Below are 24,257 nucleotides of genomic sequence, written 5' to 3'. Positions count from 1 at the left end.
GAGACTCCTGTTGGTCTGAATTTATTTTTTTAAGCACCTGACAGTACTCTAGGAAAGAGCTGGAGTGGTGGGGAACATTGAGTGAGAACTAACATGCTTCCATCAGACCCTCAGAGAAGTTGCCTTGGGTAGCTGTTAAATGAAAAAAAATCAGGACAACTTGGGTCCACAGACAAGATGACACAATTTTTCAGCCTCGGGTTAGTCAAGGCACATACTGTGCAACTTTGCTGCCTGAGTAGCACATATAGTACTGAAGGAAGTTAATCATCTTTACTGATGGAAAGAAAAAATCGTCAAGAAAAAAATGATGATCATTAGCAGGAGAGCAAGCACATGCTGGTGACACTGCAGCTATACTTCAATTAATTCCTCAGATCTTCTGCAGTTGGAGCTGACTGGGTGCTTCATCATGGGTGAGCAGTGAGGAGTCCCATGCTTGGTTGCCTGGAGCCCACAAGAGGCAACACCGCTGTCCCCAGGTCCACACGCACAAACCGCCGTCCGTCAGAATGCTTGGGTCTAGCTTACGGGTCGGTAGAAACACACACTCCCTCTGGGATTTCATCTGGTGGTGTAGAGTTACTTTTCAAACTGCACAATAACTAATTTTAAAGAATATTCTAAAATGGCCACATTTAAAATTCTGAGTTAACTTACCATCTACAACAAACCAAACAAAAGCAATAATTATGGAATTACAGGGTCACATTTTAATTCCTGAATTTTACAGTTCAGCATTAATATCACCACATGTATACAAATGGTGTAAAACAAGTACAGTGGTATTTTTAATACAAAATAAACTTCTGTTTTATGGAAAAACTATACTTCATATCTACACAGACAGCCCATCTTTTTCCAAACAATAGCTAAAATTAAAATTAACTACAAAATCTCCAAAACAGAGAAACTGCTTCAGTTTAAACTATTCCAGGAGAAATGGACCCATAACACATTACAAGAGTGATCTATGTGGTGGATTGCAGCTGTTTTCATATTTTTTTAAAAAACATTTGACATCAATTGTTGGGAAATTTCCTCTTATTTCTTCATGATCTTAGATCACATATGGGCAAACTAACATTAAAATATTTACAATTCACTTCCTGCTCTTGAAAATAAAACCTGGACTGTTTGCCTCTATCAACTTACCTATTTTTCTTGCAGTTTGTTTACCTACATGGAATGTGCTTTTATTCTTAAAAAAGCAGCTTTCATCTTGCACCCAGATTTAGGTGCTGCTTGTTGATTCTGCCTCAACAACTGGTGTCCTGCTAGTAATAATTTCATCTTGGTCCAAAATGAGTTTGATGTTAAACACCACTAAATTCATCACTATTAAAAACCTGTTAGTGTTTCTTATTACCACCTCAATTATGCGATTTAAACTTGCAAACAGGAAAATCCCTTGCTGCTTTGAGAAGAGAGAGCTCATTTTAACAAAGCGGAAAGTGATTCAAATTCGGCACAACAAGAAGCCGACAGCTATTCGAGTGTGCCGTGTAAAGCACCAGTGTGACACAAGCAGTTCCTGGAGAGACTTTGGAAGCAGTCATTCCTTGGCATAGATATTACTGGATATCTAATTGAAAAAACGAGCAAAACCATCCATTTTGAATCCAGCTTCCGTTTTCTCCTCTTTAAAAATACAAATTAAAACTTATTTTTTAACTTTTAAACAACTCAACATGCACTATAACTGCAGTGTCCCTCCCTCCAACCATGAGAAATTCAATTTGTAATAAATGGTCCCAAAATCTGGATTGTTCTTATGCAAATACAGTTAGTTTTACCTTAATATTTTTTTTATTTTTTTAAAAGAGGCATTGCTAAAAGAACACAACTGACAGCACCATTACAAAATTAAGATTACTGGGTTCAAAATTTAAGCTTGAATTCTTTTTCCTAGTTCTGCTTAACACTGGGGAAACCCTGCAATATTTAAAAAGAAGTTTACCTTACCTTTCCCTCCCCATGCCCTCCCAACACCTGAGACTTTCCTTGCTGAGAAGCCATCATCCAGGTTCTGTGAATGCTAACCCACTTTTTTTTTTAAGTTTTTTTTTTTATTGACAGCCTGAATGGCAGCCTCCTTATTTACTAGAAAGATATTAAGTTCCTCAGAAGCCTTGTGTTTACAGAACTAACCCTTTCTAGCTCATATACCGAGTTTCTTTTGCTACTCCGTGTATTATCTTACATACTCATGGGAGAAAGCTTTCTGAATCAGATTCTTTTTAGCTCTTAAAACAGTTGCAGCATTTGAAACCCCGTAATAAAAGTTTTTATTCCAAAGTTTTGGTTTCTTTTATGAACCCAGACGAGGTCTTTTCCTTGGAGATGTCTCTTCCTCTTCATCATCATCTTCATCATCAGGATAATCCACTAGACCAACTAGACTTCCCTGCCAATTTAAAAAAAGAAAATCTTATATTGAAAAAAATACCCAGGAAGGCATAATTTTTAGTATATAACCCCCAATGAGCTTGTCCAGGACACACAAGCCTGCAGAAGGTCAAGTCTCTCTTAGGATAGCACTCAAATCTACAGTTACTTGTTTTCAGAACTTTTCATAAACAACAAGTAATTTCCCTCTCTACTACAAGTGTTATTTGTAAGTCAGGGACTACGTATTTTAATCTCAAGGGTTAAAAAAAAGTGTGGAGCTTCCTTGTTCCTCTGCATCCTGGCCTCAGAATTATTTCAAATCAATTTAAGCTCCCAGCTGGACTGCCACAAAGTCTAAAGCATACACATGCATTTTCCTGGTCAGTCTTTCTTACCAAGTCCCTGACAAGGTGCTCCACTAACACAGTTCAGGAAAAAAGCCCAAGCATATCTCACACAAGCACCTGGACAGTTAAAAGTAAGTTGAGGAAGGAGAGCAGTTGAGTTATGCAGAAGATGCAAGATCGAATGGTGCCCATCAGGTTACCAGCAGGTTTCCGTTCCTAATAGTCCTTTCAGCCTTCCCCCACACTAGTAAGGGTTTAACTACACAGGGCTTTGACTGAACACATGTAAATGAGACCCCACCTAGAGACTAACGCTAACCGTACTGCATTACGGACCGTCAGATTTCATTATTACTGCACTGCTCCCTGAAGCGGGGACAGCTGCTTTGTATAAGTTCTCCCACCTTCGTGGCTGTCACTGCTGTGGTCAGGGTTGCGTTCTTTGAAGAGGAGCCATTGGAGCTTGCTGGTGATGTCTGAGCTGCCACGGATTTGCTGTTTGCACTGTTTGCACCATTGGCTGCGCTGGCTGAGTGGGAAAAAGTGAACTTGAAACCCCCAGCTGAAGTCCTTTTGGGAAGATTCTCTTTGTCTTCACTCTCTTTAGCTGAGGGACAAACATTTTCATGCTTAAGTATCAGCTGTATGCCACAAAGCACAATCCACAAAGCATCACACAGGGCAAAAGCAACCTCTTAAATTTCAGTTTAAATGAAAGCTCACTCACTGACCTCATTCAAAGCACAACAGCATTCCAAATGAGAATGGCACAGCTGCGTTGGACATGGGGACAGCACCATCCAGTACACAAAATTTCGTAGAGATTTGGTTTTGAATACCATTTAAAATTGCCCTAGACATGTACCTAGTTAACTCATTTTAATCCTAGCCTGGCTTGCAAAGACAGGTTGGGAATTTGCTACTTACTACTTGAACACCCTTACTCCTGCTTATAGTTCAGAACACAAGCAACTGGGTTGTTTACATGACACTTCACCTATCTGGCACACAGCACACCCAGAGATGACAAGCTGAAATTACGTAAATACCTTTTTTAGTTTCCATAAACTTTTCATAGCTATCTGGAAAATCATCCTCTGGTTTTGACTTTTCAACTGGAGGTACGACAGCTTCACCTTCTTCCTCTTCATCTTCATTGAACCACATTTCTTCATCCTCCTCTAAGGCTCTTGCATCTCTGCGAAATCTATTGCTACGCAATATAGATGGAACACTGTAAGAGACACACGACAAGTGATGCAAGTTTTGTGTGCTGTTTCAGAATTGGACAGGATCAGAAATGGCTTCGACGCTTTAAAGTAAATTCAACAGTTTGGGAAGGCAGTCTAGCTGCCCCTTGTTCTGTCAATGTGAGCTTCACCAAATCGCCAACTGACAAGAAGGGGGACTGAATCCTAACTCTGAATGAAAAAGATTCTGCTCTTCATAAGCTGAAAGTTTTCCAACTAACATTTAATGTATTCACAAACTGTGCTAGAGTAAGCCAATGATGAAAGCCAGATACAGGTTTATTCTGACATTTTCATTGTTAATAAAAAAAATACAAAAAAAACCCCACAGCCTTCTGCTTTTTCTGCCCTCTAGGAAAGATTAAAAAAGCAGTAAGGTGATACTACATAACGTTGGAGAAGGCTCAGAATACATAAAATGGTTAGTACCTGTTTAGTTTCTGATTTTGCCGGTCTTTTTCTTGCTCATATTTTGTCTTCAATCCCTTGAATGTCTGAACGTATTCAATAGATTCAAGTGCATTATAAAAGTTTTCAACTATATGTGCAATAAGTGACTTAATATCTTCCTGTGTAAGAACAAAATAGTATTTAAGTCTCATATATATATACATGCAGAAGTTCAGAAAGCTTTAGAGTTGATCAAAGAGTAACTAATTATCCAGAATGAAGACATTATTGTAAAGAACAAATGTGAAATCAGATTTTTCATAAATAAAAGCTGAAGTCTAGAAATATACGGTTAGAATTTCTCATAAACAACCAATATTTTCAGTACTGTACCAATCCTGCTTGTTTCATTAAACCATGATGTTTGTTATCTTTGCGGTCTAGGCCTTGAGAAAAAATAAGTTTAACTATGCCCTGCTCTCCCCACAAGTTTTTAGTTCTCTTTCTAGTCATCAGTAGTTGCATCAGCACACATGGAAACAAGGCACCTTTTGGTCCCCTAAAAGTCTCACCATATCAGGCAAATCTGATAAACATTTGTTCATATCACAAGGGCAAAAGTCATCTGAAAACACAATGCATTTTCCTTTTTGCTGGAAATGATAGTAGCTACAATACCCTAGGACTAAAAAGTGCTCTTCGTATTCAGAGACCACAAAGATTCCCTGAGAAGACTCCCACACACCAATGCATTTGCCCCAAGTAGCTTAGGAGCTGTTGCAAGTCCCCATTTTCTACCCCAGCGATACAACAAACTGGGTGCCCCTGTTCGTCCTGTCCACGTATACACTGTTCCCAACAATGCTGACAGTGAAGAGCTACTGATTCAGAGCTGACACTAAGAAAGCACATGTAAGATTTTCAAGGACAACGATCACTAATTTATAGTCAAATTGTGTATTACCAGATCTGAGACTAGATTTACTGACATATAACATGCTTCACTTAATTCTTCACTTCAAAGTTTGGTCTGAGACAACTCAGTCAGCCACTTTGAAGAATTTCACCCACAGGATATTATCTTTTACACAGACATACATACAAAGAGGGCCTCTACATACTCTTGGAGGGGATGATCAAGTAAAACGAACAAGCAGCAGCTTACTGGCTCTCTTCTACTTGAATATCTATCCCTGGGATTGTTAGTTTGTAATTTTAAGTATTAACACACTATTTCACATGAAAGACTTGTTTCGTTTTTCTACCTGTGATGACATACATATACACACACATATACGTAAAAGCAGAAGCAGCTGCTAACGTACCACTCTGATGAATTCAAACAGTTCGATCACAGCAGAATTGAGCAGATTGTACCTAGTTCCGTTATCCAACAGAGCATTTATAACTGGTTCGAACAGATTTCCCTTGGTGATATAACGGTTATAAAATTCATCTTTTAGGCCTATTATCCTCCTCATAAAGCGAAGAGCACCTACATGAAGAAAGAAAAGAAAAAAATCAAATAATTTAATAATTACATATCAGGACTCCAGTCTGCTGCTCTTGGAAAGAGCTGAAAAAAACACAGAACTGATGCTACTAAGAGAAAGAAGGGCCCACAAAACAAAGAGCACTGCAAAGTGCTTTGGAAAGTTCTAAATAAACATTTGCAGATAGTTAATTTGTTGTTTTTTCCTGAATTCTTTGACGTTTCTGTGCATGTGAATCTGATCAGGGTCCATTAAGTTTTAGAAGTACAGCAGCAATAAGCTTCAGCACACATGAAGTTAAATTATTAGTACATTCCTGTGCTTCTGTATCTGCTTTCCAGAACCAGCCACTCTTCCTTAAGTACTGTGGATCACAAAGTCCATTCACCTTCTACAAGAAGCACTAGATTTATGAAGCTTTTAGAGATGATCACAAATAATCCCCCCACAACCATATCAAGAGATGCAACCACTTTCCTTCCACCAGAAGCTGCATTGGTCCACATTAACAGACACCTGCCACCTTTTTTTTTTTTTTTCCCAAACTTACTAAGCAGGCAGTCTGCAATATTAACACTAATTATGAACTTAGGTATACACTTGTATTTGTTACACATTCCATGCAGTACATAAAACACCTTGAGGAAGGAGGTAATGACAATTCCATACTCACACAAGGCCAGAAATGTATGTTTTGAATTCATCAAGACCAGTACTCTTCTTAGCAAATCTTTGTTCATAATGTAATTCTTGATGTGATACGTATGGTGTTCCACACAGAAAGTAAGCAGCTCCAAAATTAAGGCAAGTAGTTGTGCCGTTTGATAATTATCTATGAGAAAAAGTCAGGCATTAAGATACACTAAAGAAGGGGGAGAAAAAAGTGCTGTCACAGAACAAATCACCACCACCTTCAGTTGCTGTTATGGTTCCTGACATTTCAGCATCACACTGAAGTGCTTTAGCAAGCAGGACACTGCATCAGAACAAAACAAATACTAATTCAGCTTTGTTTTCTTCAGCCACAAAAATCACCCTGAAATGGCAGTGGGGCTTCTTCCATCAGCCAGTTCCTCGTTACAGGTGCCCAGAGTAACAATGCCCGGTAGCGCTAGTCTTTTCATAATGCTCTTAAAGAACCCTGAACAGACAAAAATCCAAACCATAAAAGTTCAGCTATGACTCCTTAGCATATACTCCACTAAGAGTGATTTTTCAGAAGCAAGGTAGACTGGGAAAAAACAACAACAACAACCAGCCACAAACCAAACACAATAATAACAAACAAGTTAATTAGAAGGAGATGAAAATGTTCTTTCAGCTTCCTGCTGTCTCAAATGAAACCAAAAACCATCTATTGCAATAAAAACTTTTAAAAAAACAATATGGACATGCCTTGTTTTCTATGATGCTATCTTTTTATTTAAAAAAAAAATCCCAGAACTCAAGTTCAATTAAAACTTACCAGGACAAATTGTATTACTCTTAGTGGACCCAACTACTGCATCTGATAAACAGAAAATAAAAGCACTGTAAATATTTAACAGATAGGGATAGATAAATGATTTTATCAAACTTTTAATCAACTCAAAACTTTCTGTAAGTTATAGGGAAATATAAATACAGCAAAAATTATAGCCAGCTGACGTTTCATTCAACTTATGTTACAAACTTTTAAATGCAACTATGTGAAAATATATAACCTAGTACTTCAGAATTATTCCTACGTAGCTAAAAGAAAATGCCTGTCCTAATTTCTTCAGTGAATGCTACCCAGTACTACAGATATCCCACAAGTTTTATTTTCATTTAATACACATTTTTTTCCACTTAACACTGTGAGAACATGGGTAAGATCAAATCAAACACTTCAATACACATTTGCAAAACCGTTCCCTTTCATCCCTTGAAAGAGTACTTAAAAAAAAAAAAGCAGCCTGACTCAGAGGCTGTCATTATATTACATTTGTTTGTAAAGCATTAAACTAGTGAGTGTTAATTATGTGCCGCTTCCTTTACAATTGCCAAGCTAAAGAAAAGAAAAAAGGTAAAGGAGTTCCACATTGTATTTCTATGCTATTGCCAAGTGAAAACTAGTCTTTGGGATGGATCACCTGAGCTGCTAATGACTACAGAGTAACATCATAGCATTTTTGCAAACTTCTTTTCTAAAAAGCACCTGGGAACTACAGACACTCTTTGCTTTACAAGAACTATTTTCTTAAACCTTACTGGTAAAAGTGTTTTACGATTAATGATATACATACATATATATATATATATATCGTTATCAGACATATTATCATCATCAGATAATGTTTTAGAAAGCACAGCGCAGAGGCGTTCTCATTCAAAACCACAATACAGGGCAAGACTGCTCACAGAACCCCTACAACAGAAGGAACAATGGATTTCAGGACACGTATTCCCAGCTTGCATCACAAGCTCACGTCTGTTACCAGTGCTGTAAGTTCAAAATATTACAAGATTTTTAAACAAACAAACAAACAAACAAAAAATACTACCTTTTTCACATTTATCTTCTGATGTATTAGCCAGAAGTGGTGCGGTAAGAACATGCATACAATGGTTGTAGAAGAAATTGAGAAATTCACTTTTTTCTGTTTTCTAAAACAAACATAACTTTATTAAATACTGGCATTTGTATACAGCCTCTTAAGAAAGGGTAGTAACACAGAAGACATCCTACAGATAATTCTGACTCCCTCTGGGCTGCCTGCATCTTTTTGATTGGACTGCAACATTATCCTCACTCAAAACATATTTCTTCATTTTGGGAAGAGATCTGAGACACCAAACCAACTTAAATAGCAACAAAAGCCCACCATGGATGCAAAAACATCCTGAAAAGACAGAAGTGACTCAAAGTGCTACATGTTCTTAAAGGCAGTAATTTTCCCATAGTCACCTTCAACACTTTACACCAAAACACCTGTCATCCTGTCCTTTTCCCTACATATAATACAAACCTATCAATATACAAGTAGGATTACAATGTGCTTTCTTGTGATTTGGCTCAACACTGACCCCCCCGGGCTCTCTTCTCCCAGTATTTATCATTCAGCTACCAGGAGTTATGACTGAACTAGTATTATTTCACCGAAGAACTGGACTGCTTGTGTTAATAAATACTTGCACAATGCCACATACACGTACCTTTTATTATCAAAAGTTAATGGAAGTTTATTTTTAGCTTGTTAAATTTCAGTATCAGACCACACGTGACAGTGTTAAAAGACTTTTTTTTAATCCTCTGACCAAAACAACAGTAAGAAAATCACGCTTTCAATTTTGCTGAGACAGTAAAGTGTCTTTACCCCTTTGTATTTTCTTACATTAGCTGTGGCCAACATATTCTCTGGATCTATCAAAGTACGCAAGAGCCCCATTAACTGCACAGCTCCCCCAAGCTCAGGATCAGTATCGCAGATCATCTGCTCAATGACCACATTGATGAGGAGGATATCCTGGAAAAAGAAATATACACAGAGTTTCAATAGTGGAATGACTTCCCTAGTTTCTATATTAGGATGTTTTGTTTATTATTTAAAAGCAAAAAAAAAAGTGAAATGGGAAAACTGGAAGAGCTGCATTTAAACACTGGAGCTCTGTCAGGCACAACCCACCACACTTAAATGTCTCTGCTAGGCAGAGCTATGATTTTATTACTGTACACACATGGGACAGCAACATGCTTAGAAATTTTTATATCTCAAGTCTAATTCTCCTTATGTTTCTACCATCTACACTTTTGGATTAACTGCATACAAAATGCTGAAGAGGTTTTTTTTTTTGGTCATTGTTTTGTCTTAAAACTAACATATTCAGTGCATTCAACAAACTCTAACACACTTTTACTTACGTCGTCACTCTGTTGTGCCTCTTGCATTACAAATTCTCGGACCATAGACGGACTAAATTCTACCAGATAAGAAAATATATCTGTAGCAGCAGATCTAACTTGCAAGTCATCCATCCCCTAGTAAAAATGAGATCAATTTATTGCAGAACCATTTCAAATAGAGCTGCAGAGAGTCAGGGAGTTTCAAGTTTTGAGAACATGTTATTACAAAAATTTCTACAAGAGATGCAGTGAACAGTGACAGGAGAAAGACAAAACAGTAAAATGCTTTAAAGGAGAAAAATAATGGGGAAAAAGACTGCAAGGATTTCTGTCAATTTGATGAACCAACTACACCAGTTAATTTGTCTGAGTGAGAGAAATTTTTGTACAGCAAGATTTATTAATTTTCCTTAGGGTATGTAATTTTTTCCTTCTGGTTAAATGCACAATTTCTAAGCCTAGAAAACTAATGTAACAGGAAACATTAGGACTTGTCTAGGCCTGGAAAAGAACCATGAGACTAGAGTTTGTCTAATCACTTAACATTTATATTACTTTTATATTTACATAACAGTCAATGTCCTTTGGTAACCTCACATGTTGTTACTCTAGAATATTAAAAAACCACAACAACAGAATATACAGTTTCTGAACAGCAACAGCAATGACAATTTGCAATGGTCAAGCAGCAATAGCTGCTTCAACAATAGGAGAGAAAAAGCCAGGTTTTCACACTGCCGATTATGATAAACTGCTTTATACCACTGAAAATGAGATTAGGATTGGACAGGAACAAGTAACAGTCCAAGATTATCTAAATCTAAAAATACTATTTCAGCACTGCTCCAATAGCAACAACAAAAATCAAACTCCAACATGAAGAAGAATCCTTCCAAATTTTACCCCTGTTATCAAGAGGGCTTCAAAGTAAATGCAAAGTAAAAACAGTAATAGTGATAAAGTTGGGCCACTTCAGAAAATCGTAGATCTTCCGGATTCAGGACATCACTATAAGCTGAAGCTTTCAGAGGAACAAAGTTGTCCAATTAAACTTACAGAAAGATGTTTAGCACATCTGAAAATCTGGCTAAATGGCTGGTTTTTTTTCCTCTTTTTGCCTCTTATTAAAATGTCATTTTCGCTTACCATTACAATTTCAAGAGCTGGAAGGATTCCCAACTTTGCCAAAGTTTTAAAAAACGCATCTCTGTTCTGAGGCTGTAATGTCTGAGAAAATGCGCAGAACTCCTTGAAGAAGTTAACCTATAACAAAGGGAAAAAAAACAACACAGGTATTTGATTCAGAACACACTGAAAGTCAGAAATACTTATGATTTGTATCAGAGTCTGTGTGCCGGTGGGTATATGCCTTCCTGTAAAAAAAAGACTCATCTAGTCCTCTCCCCCCAATGTTCAATAGCAGTTAGGCAACGTTAAGGGTAGAAATAAAAGGATAACAAAGGCAGTTAAAAACAGATGAAAAAATCCATTAAGAGGCTACGATGGACCTCAGAGAAATACAGTCATTTTGTAGCTATTTTATCCCACCTAGCATAGGACAGATTTATACTTCTGTCTGGCTTGCCTTTTGTTTGAAAGAACAAAGATGTTTTCTGATAACATACACTCTAGATTTTTATAAAGGCAACTTAAGCTGATAAACATATTCAGAGATAAATAACGTTTGTAAAATATATGCCAAGGGACTGAGAGGGATGACTCTCAGTCATAGGACTGAAAGGCTTTATTGAGTGAGCACGATACAGTGGAGAAAAAAAAACAGCAATTGGATACAGTACATTAAACAGTACTTTTAAAGTACTTTTTAAAGAAAGTACGTTTTCAAGCCTAGGACTCAAGCTTAGCACTAGCACTTTCTCTATAGTAAAATAAGTTACTTAGAACAAATAAATCAGAGTTTTACCTCACAAGAAACATTGTCCTAGGGAGCACAAAGACTACAGTGCATTAGAAATGACTCTAGGGTTAGGGAAATACCTCAGTGACTGCAAAACCAACAGAACACCTTCAACATTTCTACTGCATGTCTGAAGTTTAAAGTGCTCAGCCACCTACTGAGTACACCAACTCACCAATTCACATCGTTTGTCATCATCTGTAGCTTCATCTGTTAGTTGTGCAAAAACTTCAGACAGAAATTTTTCATCTTCCTGTGTAACATAAAAGGAAAGTGACTTAGACAGCACACCTTACACATTAAAACTCTTATCTTTATAGGCTCTGACACTGTATAAAGTCAGACTGAAGTTAACTATCTGCTCACTTCGTAGAAACAAAAAATGTGCACTAGTAGATTGGGTAGAAAAGCTTTTTTTTTTTTTTTTTTTTAAATAAACACAGTCACCTACATTTTATCACTGAAAAGGAAGTTGCAGCACCCGTCCAAGAGCTCCGTTTCCAACACACAGTCTCAGCACCCGCTCCATATGGCAGGGCTGCCCACTAAGCTGCGGCAGGCAGCATTACTGGGTCCAGTCCCAAAGAACCTCTGGTACTTGTCCTCCGCCAGGCGGCTTGGATGCCTACGGCTCTGCCCTACAACCTGCAGGCTCGCTGCGTGGTTTTTCACTCACATCCAGGCATCACAACACCACAACCCGTCTGTCTGATCCGGGCTTCCTCCCCAGGCCATGCACACAGCCTTTCAGGAAGGGCACCTGCAGGATTCCCCCTTGGGTGCTGCCAAGGGGGCTCTAACCATGGAGCGCCTTTGCTGCTGGCGCCACACCGAGCACTGGGTCACACATCAATTCCTACTTCCCATCTGCAGTGTTTCAATAGTTTGCCACAGCCATGCACCCCCTGTCAAACTTGCTCTCAATAAACAAGCTCCCCCACTTGAGCACAAAGCTCAGCCTTCCCCATCCGGGAAACTTCTCTGATCATTTATTGAGATCATCACTTTGAGATCTCCTGCCAATAGGTACTTATTTTTAGGTGTATATAGGACACCGTTTCTCTTCTTGCCAAGCGTTCCAGTTACACCATGGCTTAACACTCGAGAGGTGCACAAAAACCAGGGTGAACAGCATTGCCTCCAAACAGCTCAGGCACATCCTGCTCTGCACACCGATTTCCCTGCACACCCATGGAGAAGTGCTGGCATTCCTTCACATCAAAATGCCCATCACCTTTTGAATACGGTGCAAATCTCAGAGCCAACAGCAGCATTGTGCTACCGCACCACAGAGCTGGGCAGCACCGCACTGATTCACTGAACAAGCACGAAGGGACGCAGCAGTACTGCGATAACCACCCATGTTACGTTGCATGTTTTAGACAGCAGTTACTTCATACTTAGCTGTCTGCTATTACTAAATTCAATGCATTTTATTAAGCTGAAGTACAGAATTTTTTACAATCACCTGAATGTTGGCCAAAAGGTCACATTTTTCCTCACATCTTAAAATTCTCAGGAAAAAAAAAGTACTTTACAAGCACAAGGTACCTGAATCAGCATCCGACAATGCAACTTACACAGACTTAATAGTTTATTTTAAGCCTTACTGACTTTAACAGCTAAATTAAGTCTGTTAAAAAACCAATCATATCACAACAAGAGGCCAGAAAATCCCCACCACAGACTACTCCGCAACAGACAGATCTCTGGCTTGTCTAGAGCTGCGGCCCGGCGCAGTCCTGATGCCCTAAAGCACAGGGTGGATCTAGGTTTGTTTTCTGGGCTTGCTGCGTTTTCCACATGCCTGCCCTTCCTCCTCAGCAGTGCTGGGTCTGCTGCTCCATGTCACATCGAAAGGGCTTCACTGCAGTAGCAAACAGCCTGGTACTCCTACAAACTGCACTTCCTAGGGAGCTTTACCAGTGTATTTAGGGTAATAAGACTTCTAATTCGTTCACCAAACCCGAAGGGGCTTTAAGATTCTTGTGCCGCAACAAAAAGCTGATTTACACCAGCAGACTGGGAAAGTGGTCCTGAACCTGATGCCCACACTACAATGTAATTTTCCCTAAGCACAATAGCCAGCAACTTCTCTTCCATGTGTGCTTTCTTTGTCACTTACAAATCCAAGGCAGGTCAACTGATTTAGGTGTCAATACTACTTGTAAATCAGCACGCTCATCTCAGTCACAGTCTCAAAGCAGATGCACCCGTGTGCCATACACTCGTCTCGACTATGGCAAGGCCGGCAGTGACCGAGCAGCGAAGAACTGACAGAACTTCAGAGCTTCCTTCAGCGAGTACTACAGGTGACAGTCACAGATCCACTGCTTTCAACTAAGGTGCAAGTAGGCATGCAGTACAGTAAAACTTTGGTGGAAAATAAAGAACTTTACAGGGTTTTAAAGAAAATATCTAAATGGAAGTCATTCATTTTGCTAGTAGGATTTACTTCCTAGTTTCTTCCTGCTATTCAACCGAAGTAAAAAGAAGCCCAAAAGTTTACCCATGTAGTTTTCTGTCTTTTTTTCCCCCCTCCAGTCCTCTGCTGCAGTCTTATGGCAATATTATTTCTCCACTGCCTATATCTTTCCACAATTTTAATACTCTCTTCTTCACAAGAAAACAGACACGTTTGTGAAGTTCTATTCCACACAAACGTGCCATTTCCCCAAGTACATGGACCAGAAATAGAATGAAAACATTTTGGTAGCCATTAGTTTGAACAAAAAAATATGAACTGACAACACCCCAACTGTCAGCAAATGCAGCACAGCGCTTCGCTCCAAGGCTCTTCCCGCAGCCTAGCTTCTTTGTGACAATCGGCTACTCTTAAACCTGCTTCTGACTAGGAACCTTTCAGTGAGTTTTTCAAAGCTCTGATACAGTAACATTTTGGTTACCTAGTATTACTTTGGGATATCAGTATGAAGAGAAAACGATTCAAATTAATTCATTAACTACTTTATACTACAACATGAACATTTGAAATTAGTACAATAAGATAATTGCTTACAATCCATTAAAAAATCTGTAAATAAACTCACCTGAAATCTACTATCTCTAAAAATCAAAAATAAAATTAAAGTTTCAGAAATAAAGGGAAAAACAATGCAAATCACTGTGCGTGATTACTTTAGACAGTGTTATAGACCCATAATCAATTTAAAAACTACACCTAGATGTATCTATACATAATCCATCTATACCATATTAAAAACCACTTACCTGCAACATACTGACAATCTCAACTTTGTTGAAGAAAATAAAGGAAGTAAGGGTAGAAAGAAAATTCTCTTCAAAAACAGATGGTGTCGGCAAGATGATGTCCTGAATATACTGTACCCTGTAAGTCTGGTGGATTTTTTGCCTGAGTTCAGAGTCTGTTATAGGAATAACCTCCTTAAATTTTGCTGTTTTGGTCAAGAACTCCCTGTGCCGTTTTGGCTGAGCCAAAGAAGGATCATACTCAAGGCATCCAACAACATCCATAATACACTCATCAGAAAACATCACCTCAAACAGAGTTGCTTTATTGAGGAACAAAATTCCTCTAATAATTTCATACAAATGATGCAAGCCTTCTGTGTTCTCTAAATTCTCGCAGACTTGGAAAAGCTGCAATAGTTTTTTAATGTAGCCTTCATTCTCCAAGGCCAGCGCTAGCTTTTCTCTACGGATGGGTGAGGAGAGAACAGAGGTAACTAGGTCAGCAATCTCTTCAAGTTTGTTGAGTTCACAAGAAGGAAGGTCGATCAAAGGACTAGTTTCAGGCATTTCTTCTATGTGTTCCTCTTCGGACTCGATAAGGTCCTGTGTGACTTCCACTGAAGGATCCTTACCCTGAACCTACGAACAGAGCGTGCACAATTACTGTCTCATCCCAATACATATGCAAGAGTAAATCAAGTCAATAACACATACATAAATCCTTTCATACCTTCAGTTGCCTGGAAAATACCTAACCATGAAGAGGAGAAGTTTGCTGCTTGTGAATCCTACAGAAGTCACTACCATTATCTTAATAGGTATTTCTCAGAAAGTGAAAAAAAAACAAAACAAAACACAAACCACCAAAACCTAATGACATCTGTGAAATAAAGTAGTCTGAAGCACCTTGAAGATAAACACAAAACATACTAGGAAAAGAAAAGATGGGCATAACAAAACCTTCTTCCAGTGTCTCAAACAGAAGTGTATGAAGACTTCAAGTCACAATAAGAGCCCACAGGTGTGTTAATGTTACACGAACCATAACAAAAGGACCAAGAACAAAAGACATGAAAGGGTCATGCCCCAACTGAACAGGGGAAAGGGGATGCAATCATCTCATCTCCTGCTCTACAGCGCTTTCCTTCTGCTCTGTATGCCCCTCTCATCTCCTCAGCCTTCTCATGCACCCTATGCTTTTTATTCCCTTCACTGATCCAACCCTAAGATTCATAAATTCCCGGTGGACCTCCCTCACAAAGGATCACCTCTCAGACAGCAGTCTTGAAGTGCTAGGAGTTCTGAAATACAGTGCAAGAGACTAAGGCTAATGTTTTGCGCTGTCTGATCACACAGAGACCTCCCTCTCAGACAGGTGATCAGCTCAACCCCAAACGGGACCAGTGTGAAACCTGGACTATTTATTAAACACATATACTTGCAATTACTAGCATTGGTTCCTTTCAACAATGGTATTTGAGTACTGGCTGAGAAGACTTGTAGCCTAATGAATGCTAAGTTTAAGAATGCATCTAAATTGCCTACTTTGTTCAAAGCAAACTGCTAGAAAACCCCAGTTCCAAGTATCTTTAGTTACAGCTTTACACTTTTAAAATCTGATACAGTTACAATAAGTTCTGACATGAAAGCCTGGGTTTCTTCTTTTAAGTACACGTCGGTGCAATTCCACTGACTTGTTAATTCCAGAGATGAAAGTGTTAAGATCTATACTCTGTTTCATAATAACGAAGATTGAAATATCCATAAGACATGGATAATAAGACTTAGGTCATGATGAAAAAATGACCGAGATTTTAAGCTCTGACAGCAATGTCACCTCTGCCTCTCACAAAGCAGGATCTGTCTCCTTGTGTGTTAAAACAGATTGTTAGTTCCACACTCCAACTAGTTAGCTCCTTGCAGACTGGGAGAAGGACAATTAAAATCTGGCATCCCCCCAAAAAAAAGAAAACAAGGAAAAGAAAGAAAAAGAAAAGCCACAGAAAATAGTGATGAGCATATGCTTATTTTCCAAATAGATTTAAAAATTACAAACCAAATACGTGAAGCCACAGAAGACACTAAATCATTTGGAAGAAACAGAATATTAAAATATAACTGTACCTGGCAGATTTTCTCCCAAATTTCATCACAGCCAGCTTTTTCTTGAAAACTCAGTGCTAAATCATAATTTTCTGCTTCTGACCAAACAATCAAGGTGTCCTGTACAAGACAAAAAAAAAATTGTTTGAGACAGTTCAGACCTACACCACATATTCATCTGTATTCCATTAAGTCATGCCTAAAGATTAAATAATAATTACACTTGTTAAAAAAAGACTATAAGCCACTGAAATATTAAGTTACCTGTTCTGCTGTAAGGGACATTTCTTTTTTGCTTTATGAACATCCTCGTACATATTATCCATCTATGTATTTTTTCCATACCAAAAACATTTATAATGGCATTTTTCTGCAACCTAATTCCAAGCTGAGGCTCTTGGTTGTGCATGTGAATGCACACATCACAGGAAATTAAGAAAACTTGCAATATAAAAAGTTAAGTCTTCTCATATTTAAGAAGCTGCAAACCAAAGTAAAAGATTACAGTGCTTCCTCCTCAGAAAGGGTTTAATACAGCTGTAGCAATGTGAGAAACAAAGCCTCACCTATTACAAACAGGTGTCTTTTTCCTGAATTCAAAGACATACGCCATGGATTATATAAAACTTGTAAGATACTACTAAAGCTCCAAACATCCTGCCATCAGGTATTTTCACTTGAGCAAATTTTCTTTCCCTCCATTCTTATTGCCTCTATTCAATTTGTACACTTGCACAATACATCTAGGAATTTGTTGGAATTTCTGAACAGACTTTTTCTTTTAAATGGAGTATTATTAGGTCACTTGCTGCTCCAAGTTACGCATTTTCTTTCAGTATATATCTAACAAAATATTTTATGACTTATTTCACTAAGACACTACTACTACAGAATCTCTTACTCTGAAATAAACATAACTACCTCATTCAGGTTAGAACAGGTCCTAGACAGGGGGATTCAAACACACACTGAATAACGGCACTTGCACAGAAGAACTGTGTGAATGTAACTTAACTGGCTGGCAGTGAACTGCAGTATATCTATTTGTTCTTTCATTTTTACTCCTTCATTTAAAAGAAACAGAGTCTGCCCTTAATGGAAAGCACTGAGCTCATTGCCCTGTGACCTTAACGCTCAGAGATTTGTTTCTTTTTGCAAGTGTCCTACACCACACTTACACTTTTGTGCTCCTGCCACAAACATTAATAGGTAGTCTGCCTGCTCTTGGGCTCTGATTCACGCGTGCAAGTGGCACAGCTTCATACAGCTGACATGGTTGTGCTTACAGCTGTCCAGCCTCATCTCTGGCTCACGGACAGCTGAACCTGTGGTTACAGCGTGTGAGGTTGGAGTGAGCAGTTGAGCTGGCCTTCAGTGAAAAAACAACTCTAAACTGCAGGGACTGAAAAGCCTGATGGGCTCCCTGGCCTCGTTCAGAATGAACTGTCACAGAAAGCAGATACGCGGAGAGCGGGCCCTCAAGTGCTCACTCTGTATTGCCAAAGGCACTTTTTATTTTGCAAAGACTGAAAAACAAAACACACAAGTTTTTGCTATTGTATTTTATATAATGTTATAAAGTATTTTGATGTAGGGTTTTTGAACAAAGCTTTGTATCATTTCCATTCAAGTCCAGGTATGCTGAGCAATGCCAGTTTGTTACCACTGGAAGACACTCTACAACATAACAGGAACTCAGTCAACAGCTTAAAACAGAGTGCCCAAATGATTTAAATATGCTACAAATTAGCAGCATCAACTTGCCTTTCACAAAGTACCCTCTCTAAAAAATGCTCATTTACAGGTTAATCCAAAAATCAGAATTCTTAAGTACAATTTTATGGCAGTTACTCATTTCAAATTTTTATTTTTGTATCTGAAAACGTTCTGTGAAATTATGGATGCCCTAACACTCAGAAAATGGATACACTTCCAGGTAAGCTAAAAACCAGAGGCACCTCAACAAACAAAGAGAGACATGCATGAAGAAGTCCTGTTCATAGCCCAGAATCATTCCACTAACAGGCCTACTGCAGTAACTCAAATGACTGTGTGCATCCATAGAGACTGTACTTAAAATTTTTTGTGACAATTCTCGGGTTACTGAGTAGTAGTTGTTACAATCTATACTGCCCACACGAGTAGAAGTTATGTAAGTTTCTCCAAAAATATTTCGGAAGGACTTCTGAAATATAAACTGTCTGAAGTGTTTCCAGTGTTTCCAGTGAACAGGCACACAGAGGAACTGCACGGAACAACCAGGATCCTTCCTGCTCCCTTTCAAGCACTTCCGCTCACTCTTACCAAGCAAGATGCTGCCTATTTAATCATCTTTATTAAAAGGTAGTTTCATTAGAAAATAATTATCCGACACCAATATAATATTTACTCAGCCATGCGCTTCCTGCATGTCCCAAGATGACTCAAGATCAGACAGATATCCTCCAGACCTAGCTCCTTCACAAGACTACTGCTTCGGCCCGCTTAGATCAGCAACAGCAACATGCCTTCATTCCCTCACACAACACAAGACAAAACAAAACAAAGATTAATTCAAAACAATTTGAGCTTTACGAGGGCAGTTCTAACCCCCCATTGTCAGTACTGGTTTGTACAATGCCTGCTACTCCCTCTCCTGGTTCCAGCACCAGCCCCTCATCCCCCTCCTATGCCAGCACAGGTATGCTGTGCAGGGAACCAGAGAGAGGACAAGAGACAAATAGAAATTAAGCCAGCAACAAGACGTGTTCCAGTGGGATCAGTTCCTACATCTAACCTGCTGTATGGCTACGTGAAGACTCATGCTGGCACAAAGGAGTGAAGAAGCCCCCTGGTAACTGCTCTGGCTGGTGACAGCAGCACCCCTGGAAGCCTGTAAAATCCCAGCCTCAAGTAACTCCACTGATTTTGCCTGAAGTAAATTGCTCTGTTGTCACTTGAATGATGGCAACTGTGTTTCAAGAGCATTTGTACACATTCTTCATCTCAGATCTGAAAACAGATAGAGTGTACCTAAAGGAGAGTTAATATCAGAAGGTGGTGTTTACGATGAGAATTTCTGTAGCTTTTTACTAGTCTTAAACCCATGCAACTGAAAATTACCACCCTTGTAACAAAGCTGGAGGAACAAAGCACACAAACGGATCCATCTGACTTTCACTGAGGCACCCGTACATGCTCCTCTGCCCACATGCCAGGGAACAGCAACCTCAAGGAGAGGGCGGAACAAGACGTGGGTGTGGTAACACCCTGAAAGCGCTCCTGCTGGAGCCTCCAGAAGATACCTTGGCAGCCACGGCATGCTCAGCGGAGGCATGCATTTCTCAAAGCCTATGCCCAAAATCCAGGGAGCTGCTAAAGCTCTTTAGGTGTCTCACACTTTTTGCGTACAAAGCATCAGGAGTTCTTTTAGGCTGAGCAGCAGGGCACCCACATCCAAGTCCTCTTCCTATTGCATGCCTAACACTGTGACAAAACTGAATTCTGCACAAAAGCCAGAGAGACCACCAACACGATTCAAGAAGGCAGTATTTATAGTTAATCAATCATTATAGTACTACTTAGTGCAAATAGTATATATTGGGAATTATAAACTGATGCACAGCAACTAAATATTGGGTATTTTTCCACAAAACTATGGTATGCAAATCCAAACTTAAGTGGCAGCTATTCCGTGAGTCAATTCAAGCTATTTTTAAAGAGACAGATGTGTAGGCAGGGCGTGTTTCCTTTTTGTCAAGCTGCACCATGTTGTGGCTTTCCCCAAACCCAAGATCAGCACCTTAATAAAAATCTGCACCTACACTCTGACAAGTCAGTCAGCTACAAAAGCACCTGTCCTGGACAGATGAGCACAGCCTCCAAGTCTGCAGGCTACCTACAGCACAGCAGACTTCAACACTCGACTAGAGACACCAAGACCACCTCTGTTCTTCACTGGTTAACCAGAATATATTGCCTAATTCTTTACGCCATTTTAAATAACATCGGTTCTGAGACACCGAGGTGTGAGTACCACAATCTGAGCTGAGGCTGAAGTTTCACAAACTGCAGCACAGGACTGCTACACGAAGTTTTGATCTTTGCTACTCTGCAGCACATCAAATTCAAAGACAAAGCACTGTCAACTAAAAGCAGTATGAGCTCAGAAACTAGACAGTTCTAGAACCTGCCTCTGGAAATCATCCATCATTATTCCTCTTAAAAACAATGCAAAACATCTCCAGAAGAGTGAGAAGTGAAGCAAAGATTCGGCCACAAGGACACAAAGCATTAGGATTGGTAATAAAAGCCAACCTAAACAAACTTCAGCCTAAGATCAGGTTTTTGGAACTACAACCTAGAAAGCCTTTTCTACAACAACAACAACAACAAAAACCCAACTTAATCAAGTCACTTGAAACTGCGCAGTTAAGCAAAGAAGGTTTTCAAGTAAGCAGTTGTATGGAGTTTCAGAGTATAAGTTGCAAAAGGAAGCAATTCTAACTTTGCATCAAACACAATCTGTGCTCGTATTTCGTTATGCAGTAGCTTCCTCTACTAAACAGGAAGCAGTTCAAGGCTCTTGCCTTTCAGAACCCTGTAGAGCTCCCACAAAGACCATCCTCTCTTTCCTCAGCAGCCCACCCAAGAAAAGCCTACAACCATCATCTGACTAAATACACCAGTATCTACTGAGTGAAAAATGGAAACCACAGAACACAGCCTTCTGTAAAGCTAGGCCCACAACTGACTCACTCCAGCCAACCTGTGCTCAAGAGCTACAAAAGTCTCTTTCCCCAAATTCTCATGACATAGCTTGTCACCTTTCTTTCAAAAAAAAAAAAATCCTAAACAAAACCCTTAATGATTTGCATCTTCATCATTTAGGAAGAAAAAAAAAATAGTTCTCTAGTGCTGAAACACTTCTGGATACCATAATGATGAAGAGCAGTATGAAACACTGAACAGAAGAAATAGAGAATCTACTGCAGAACAAAGAGGCAGGAAAAAAAACACGTAATAAACCACGAGAACAATGAAGGCAGAGACACCAGAAATGAATGCAGAAGGAAAAAGCAATAAAAGCAAGAGATTTAGTAAACTAAGTTTTGTAGTGGATTAAACAAAGATGACCTATTAATGTAGCTCCCAACTGTTTTACTTCTTTGTTCTGAAGAAGCCTTACCCCCAGGAGAGGCAACTGTGCAATTAAGCCCCACCATGGCTAGTCACTTTGCTTAGGAGAGCAGAAGGTTCCAGGGCTTAAAACAAAAACTAAACAACAATAAGGGAAGTCCCACAAAAACAAATTCCTTCATATTACTTCCAGAGAAAAAAAAACTCAGGAAGTAAACACTACAGAAATAACAGAGCTGGCTGAAATTTTGCCCTCCTGACGTGTCGATTATTTCATATGAGCAGCTTTTGTCTCTCACTCAAGGCCATGTATGTTTCTAACTAATTTTCATATATATGTGTATATATTAATAAGACGAACATGTAAGCTTCTGGAATACAAAGTAGTGCAGCACCACAGGCTTCTAAGCAAGTTTTTCATCTCTATGAAAAAACAACATTAACAACTGCATGTCTCACCACTTAGCCCTTTTTCTCGAAAACTGTGTAGTCTTAAGCTGGAGAAACCTACGGATACCAACAGTCACTTTGAACATAAAACAACTCCTCAGCATCAGTAATCAGAAAAAAATAAGACCTAGTAAAGATACTTGCCTGCTGCTTTTGATACGCAGTATTTGGATTTATCTTCGATTCTAGCAGTAGCGAACCTGGAAAAGTTATGAAGATATTTACTGAGTTTAACCAAACAAACATTTCCATGGGTCTTACAGCAGCCGCCTGCATGCCAGACAACATATGCTCAATCTAATCCGTATCTTCCAGAAAGTCCTGGAGAACAATCTTCTTTAAATCTAACTCCTGACAAACAAGCCAGGTAAAACAAAATCCAACAGAAACACCCACATAAAAGCGCTTTCCTCTTCTACTTGAGACCAAAATTCTCTGCAGCACTATTTTCTCCTTCTGAAACCTGGTGTGACAATTAACTGCTTTAAAGGCCATTTAACAAATCCGTACAAATTTGCACCAGGTAGCATGCTGCACAGCATAAAAATGTATTTGCCCACACGAGCCACGTGGGCCATTTGCTTTTATTTCCTTCAACTGTCCTTCAGAAGTGAATCACCCAGATAGCATGAACCCAAAGACTTGACTTTGTGTATGTGAGCAGTGTATGTATCCTGGCAACAGCTCCCGAGTCATTTATACCAGTCTGAGGTGGTTTATTTAGCACATTAGCACCTGTCGGCTGACCGAACGGCAAGCGCGTACCAAGCAAAAGAGAGCCTTGAGGTGACTTCAAAGAGCAATAGAATATAATGGCACATAATTTGATTGCCTTGGAATATGATCGGTAAATTTCTAGGGAGGAAAAAAAACACACACACACAAAAAAACACCACGACCATAATATTTCTGTAGTAGTAAGAAGAGGAAAAGGGCACTTCAGAACATGGTGGGGGGAGGGGGAGGTGTAAATATTCCGAGGCCGAGCAAGATGTCGCCCCACGTAACTTCACCTCCGGCCAGGGCACCCCGAGGGGCGCAGGCTGCGGGGCCCGGGGGCAGGGCTGAGGGAGCGGGGCCGGCCCGGAGCTCTCACCGTCCGCCTCGGCGCGCACCAGCAGCGACATCCCCTTGAGGCGCTCCACGTAGGTGGAGGAGACGTGCCCGGTGCCCCTGTCGTCCCATTGCCGATCCTCGTTGAGGGTGTACACCTTCACCCGCCGCCGGGTGTCCGACATGGTGCGGGCCCAGCCCCGGGCCCGGGCTCGGCCCGCGGGGGGCGACGGGGCGAGGGCGGCGGGGAGCGGGGCTCGGGGCGCGGCCGCTCAGGGGCTCCGCGGGGCCTCCCCCGCGCCGCTGCCCATGGCCGCCCGCCGGCGAGAGGGCGACGCCGCGCCCCGGCTCGGGCCCCGCTGGCGCCGCTCCGGCAGCTACCGCCGCGCCGCCGCCATCTTGTCGGGCGCCTCCCGCCGCCTTTCTCTTCCTCCCCGCCCGGCCACGGGCTCCCCTCGCAGGGGCTACGGCGGCCGGCAGGAGCCGCGGGGCCGCCGCGGGACGGCGGCAGGGGGCGGGCGGGCGGTGGGGCGGGGCCGGTGCTGTGAGGGGAGCGGGGCCGCGGCCGCTCTGAGGGCTCGGCTCGGCGGGGCTTCCCCCCATCCAAGGGGCACATATTGCAGCCTCTAGTTATGCGTGCTAAGGGTATTTCTCTCTTAGAGCCTG

General features: G+C 40.3%; 1 protein-coding gene across 3 annotated transcripts; it reads right to left on the bottom strand.

Moving 5' to 3' along the window:
- Positions 1-690: 690 nt before the first annotated feature.
- Positions 691-24,027, bottom strand: PPP4R3B (protein phosphatase 4 regulatory subunit 3B). Of its 3 annotated transcripts, none has more exons than XM_080587511.1 (16): positions 23,635-24,027; positions 22,683-22,738; positions 16,992-17,090; positions 14,886-15,506; positions 11,830-11,907; positions 10,883-10,999; positions 9,755-9,871; positions 9,210-9,359; positions 8,397-8,499; positions 7,337-7,378; positions 6,545-6,703; positions 5,704-5,873; positions 4,418-4,557; positions 3,788-3,951; positions 3,143-3,345; positions 691-2,407 (listed from the first exon to the last, which is right to left on the bottom strand). In XM_080587511.1, the coding sequence occupies exons 1-16, from the start codon at positions 23,774-23,776 to the stop codon at positions 2,312-2,314; spliced, it is 2,457 nt and encodes an 818-aa protein (XP_080443637.1). In that variant the 5' UTR covers positions 23,777-24,027; the 3' UTR covers positions 691-2,311. The 3 variants fall into 3 exon arrangements, with proteins under 3 accessions (XP_080443637.1, XP_080443635.1, XP_080443636.1); XM_080587509.1 differs by having other exon boundaries at positions 3,788-3,972; positions 23,635-24,026; XM_080587510.1 differs by having other exon boundaries at positions 3,788-3,972; positions 9,228-9,359; positions 23,635-24,025.
- Positions 24,028-24,257: the final 230 nt, after the last annotated feature.

The sequence above is a fragment of the Anser brachyrhynchus genome (assembly GCF_964034855.1).
Source record: "Anser brachyrhynchus genome assembly, chromosome: 3".
NCBI lineage: Eukaryota > Metazoa > Chordata > Aves > Anseriformes > Anatidae > Anser > Anser brachyrhynchus.
This window is presented reverse-complemented; position numbering and strand designations above follow the sequence as displayed.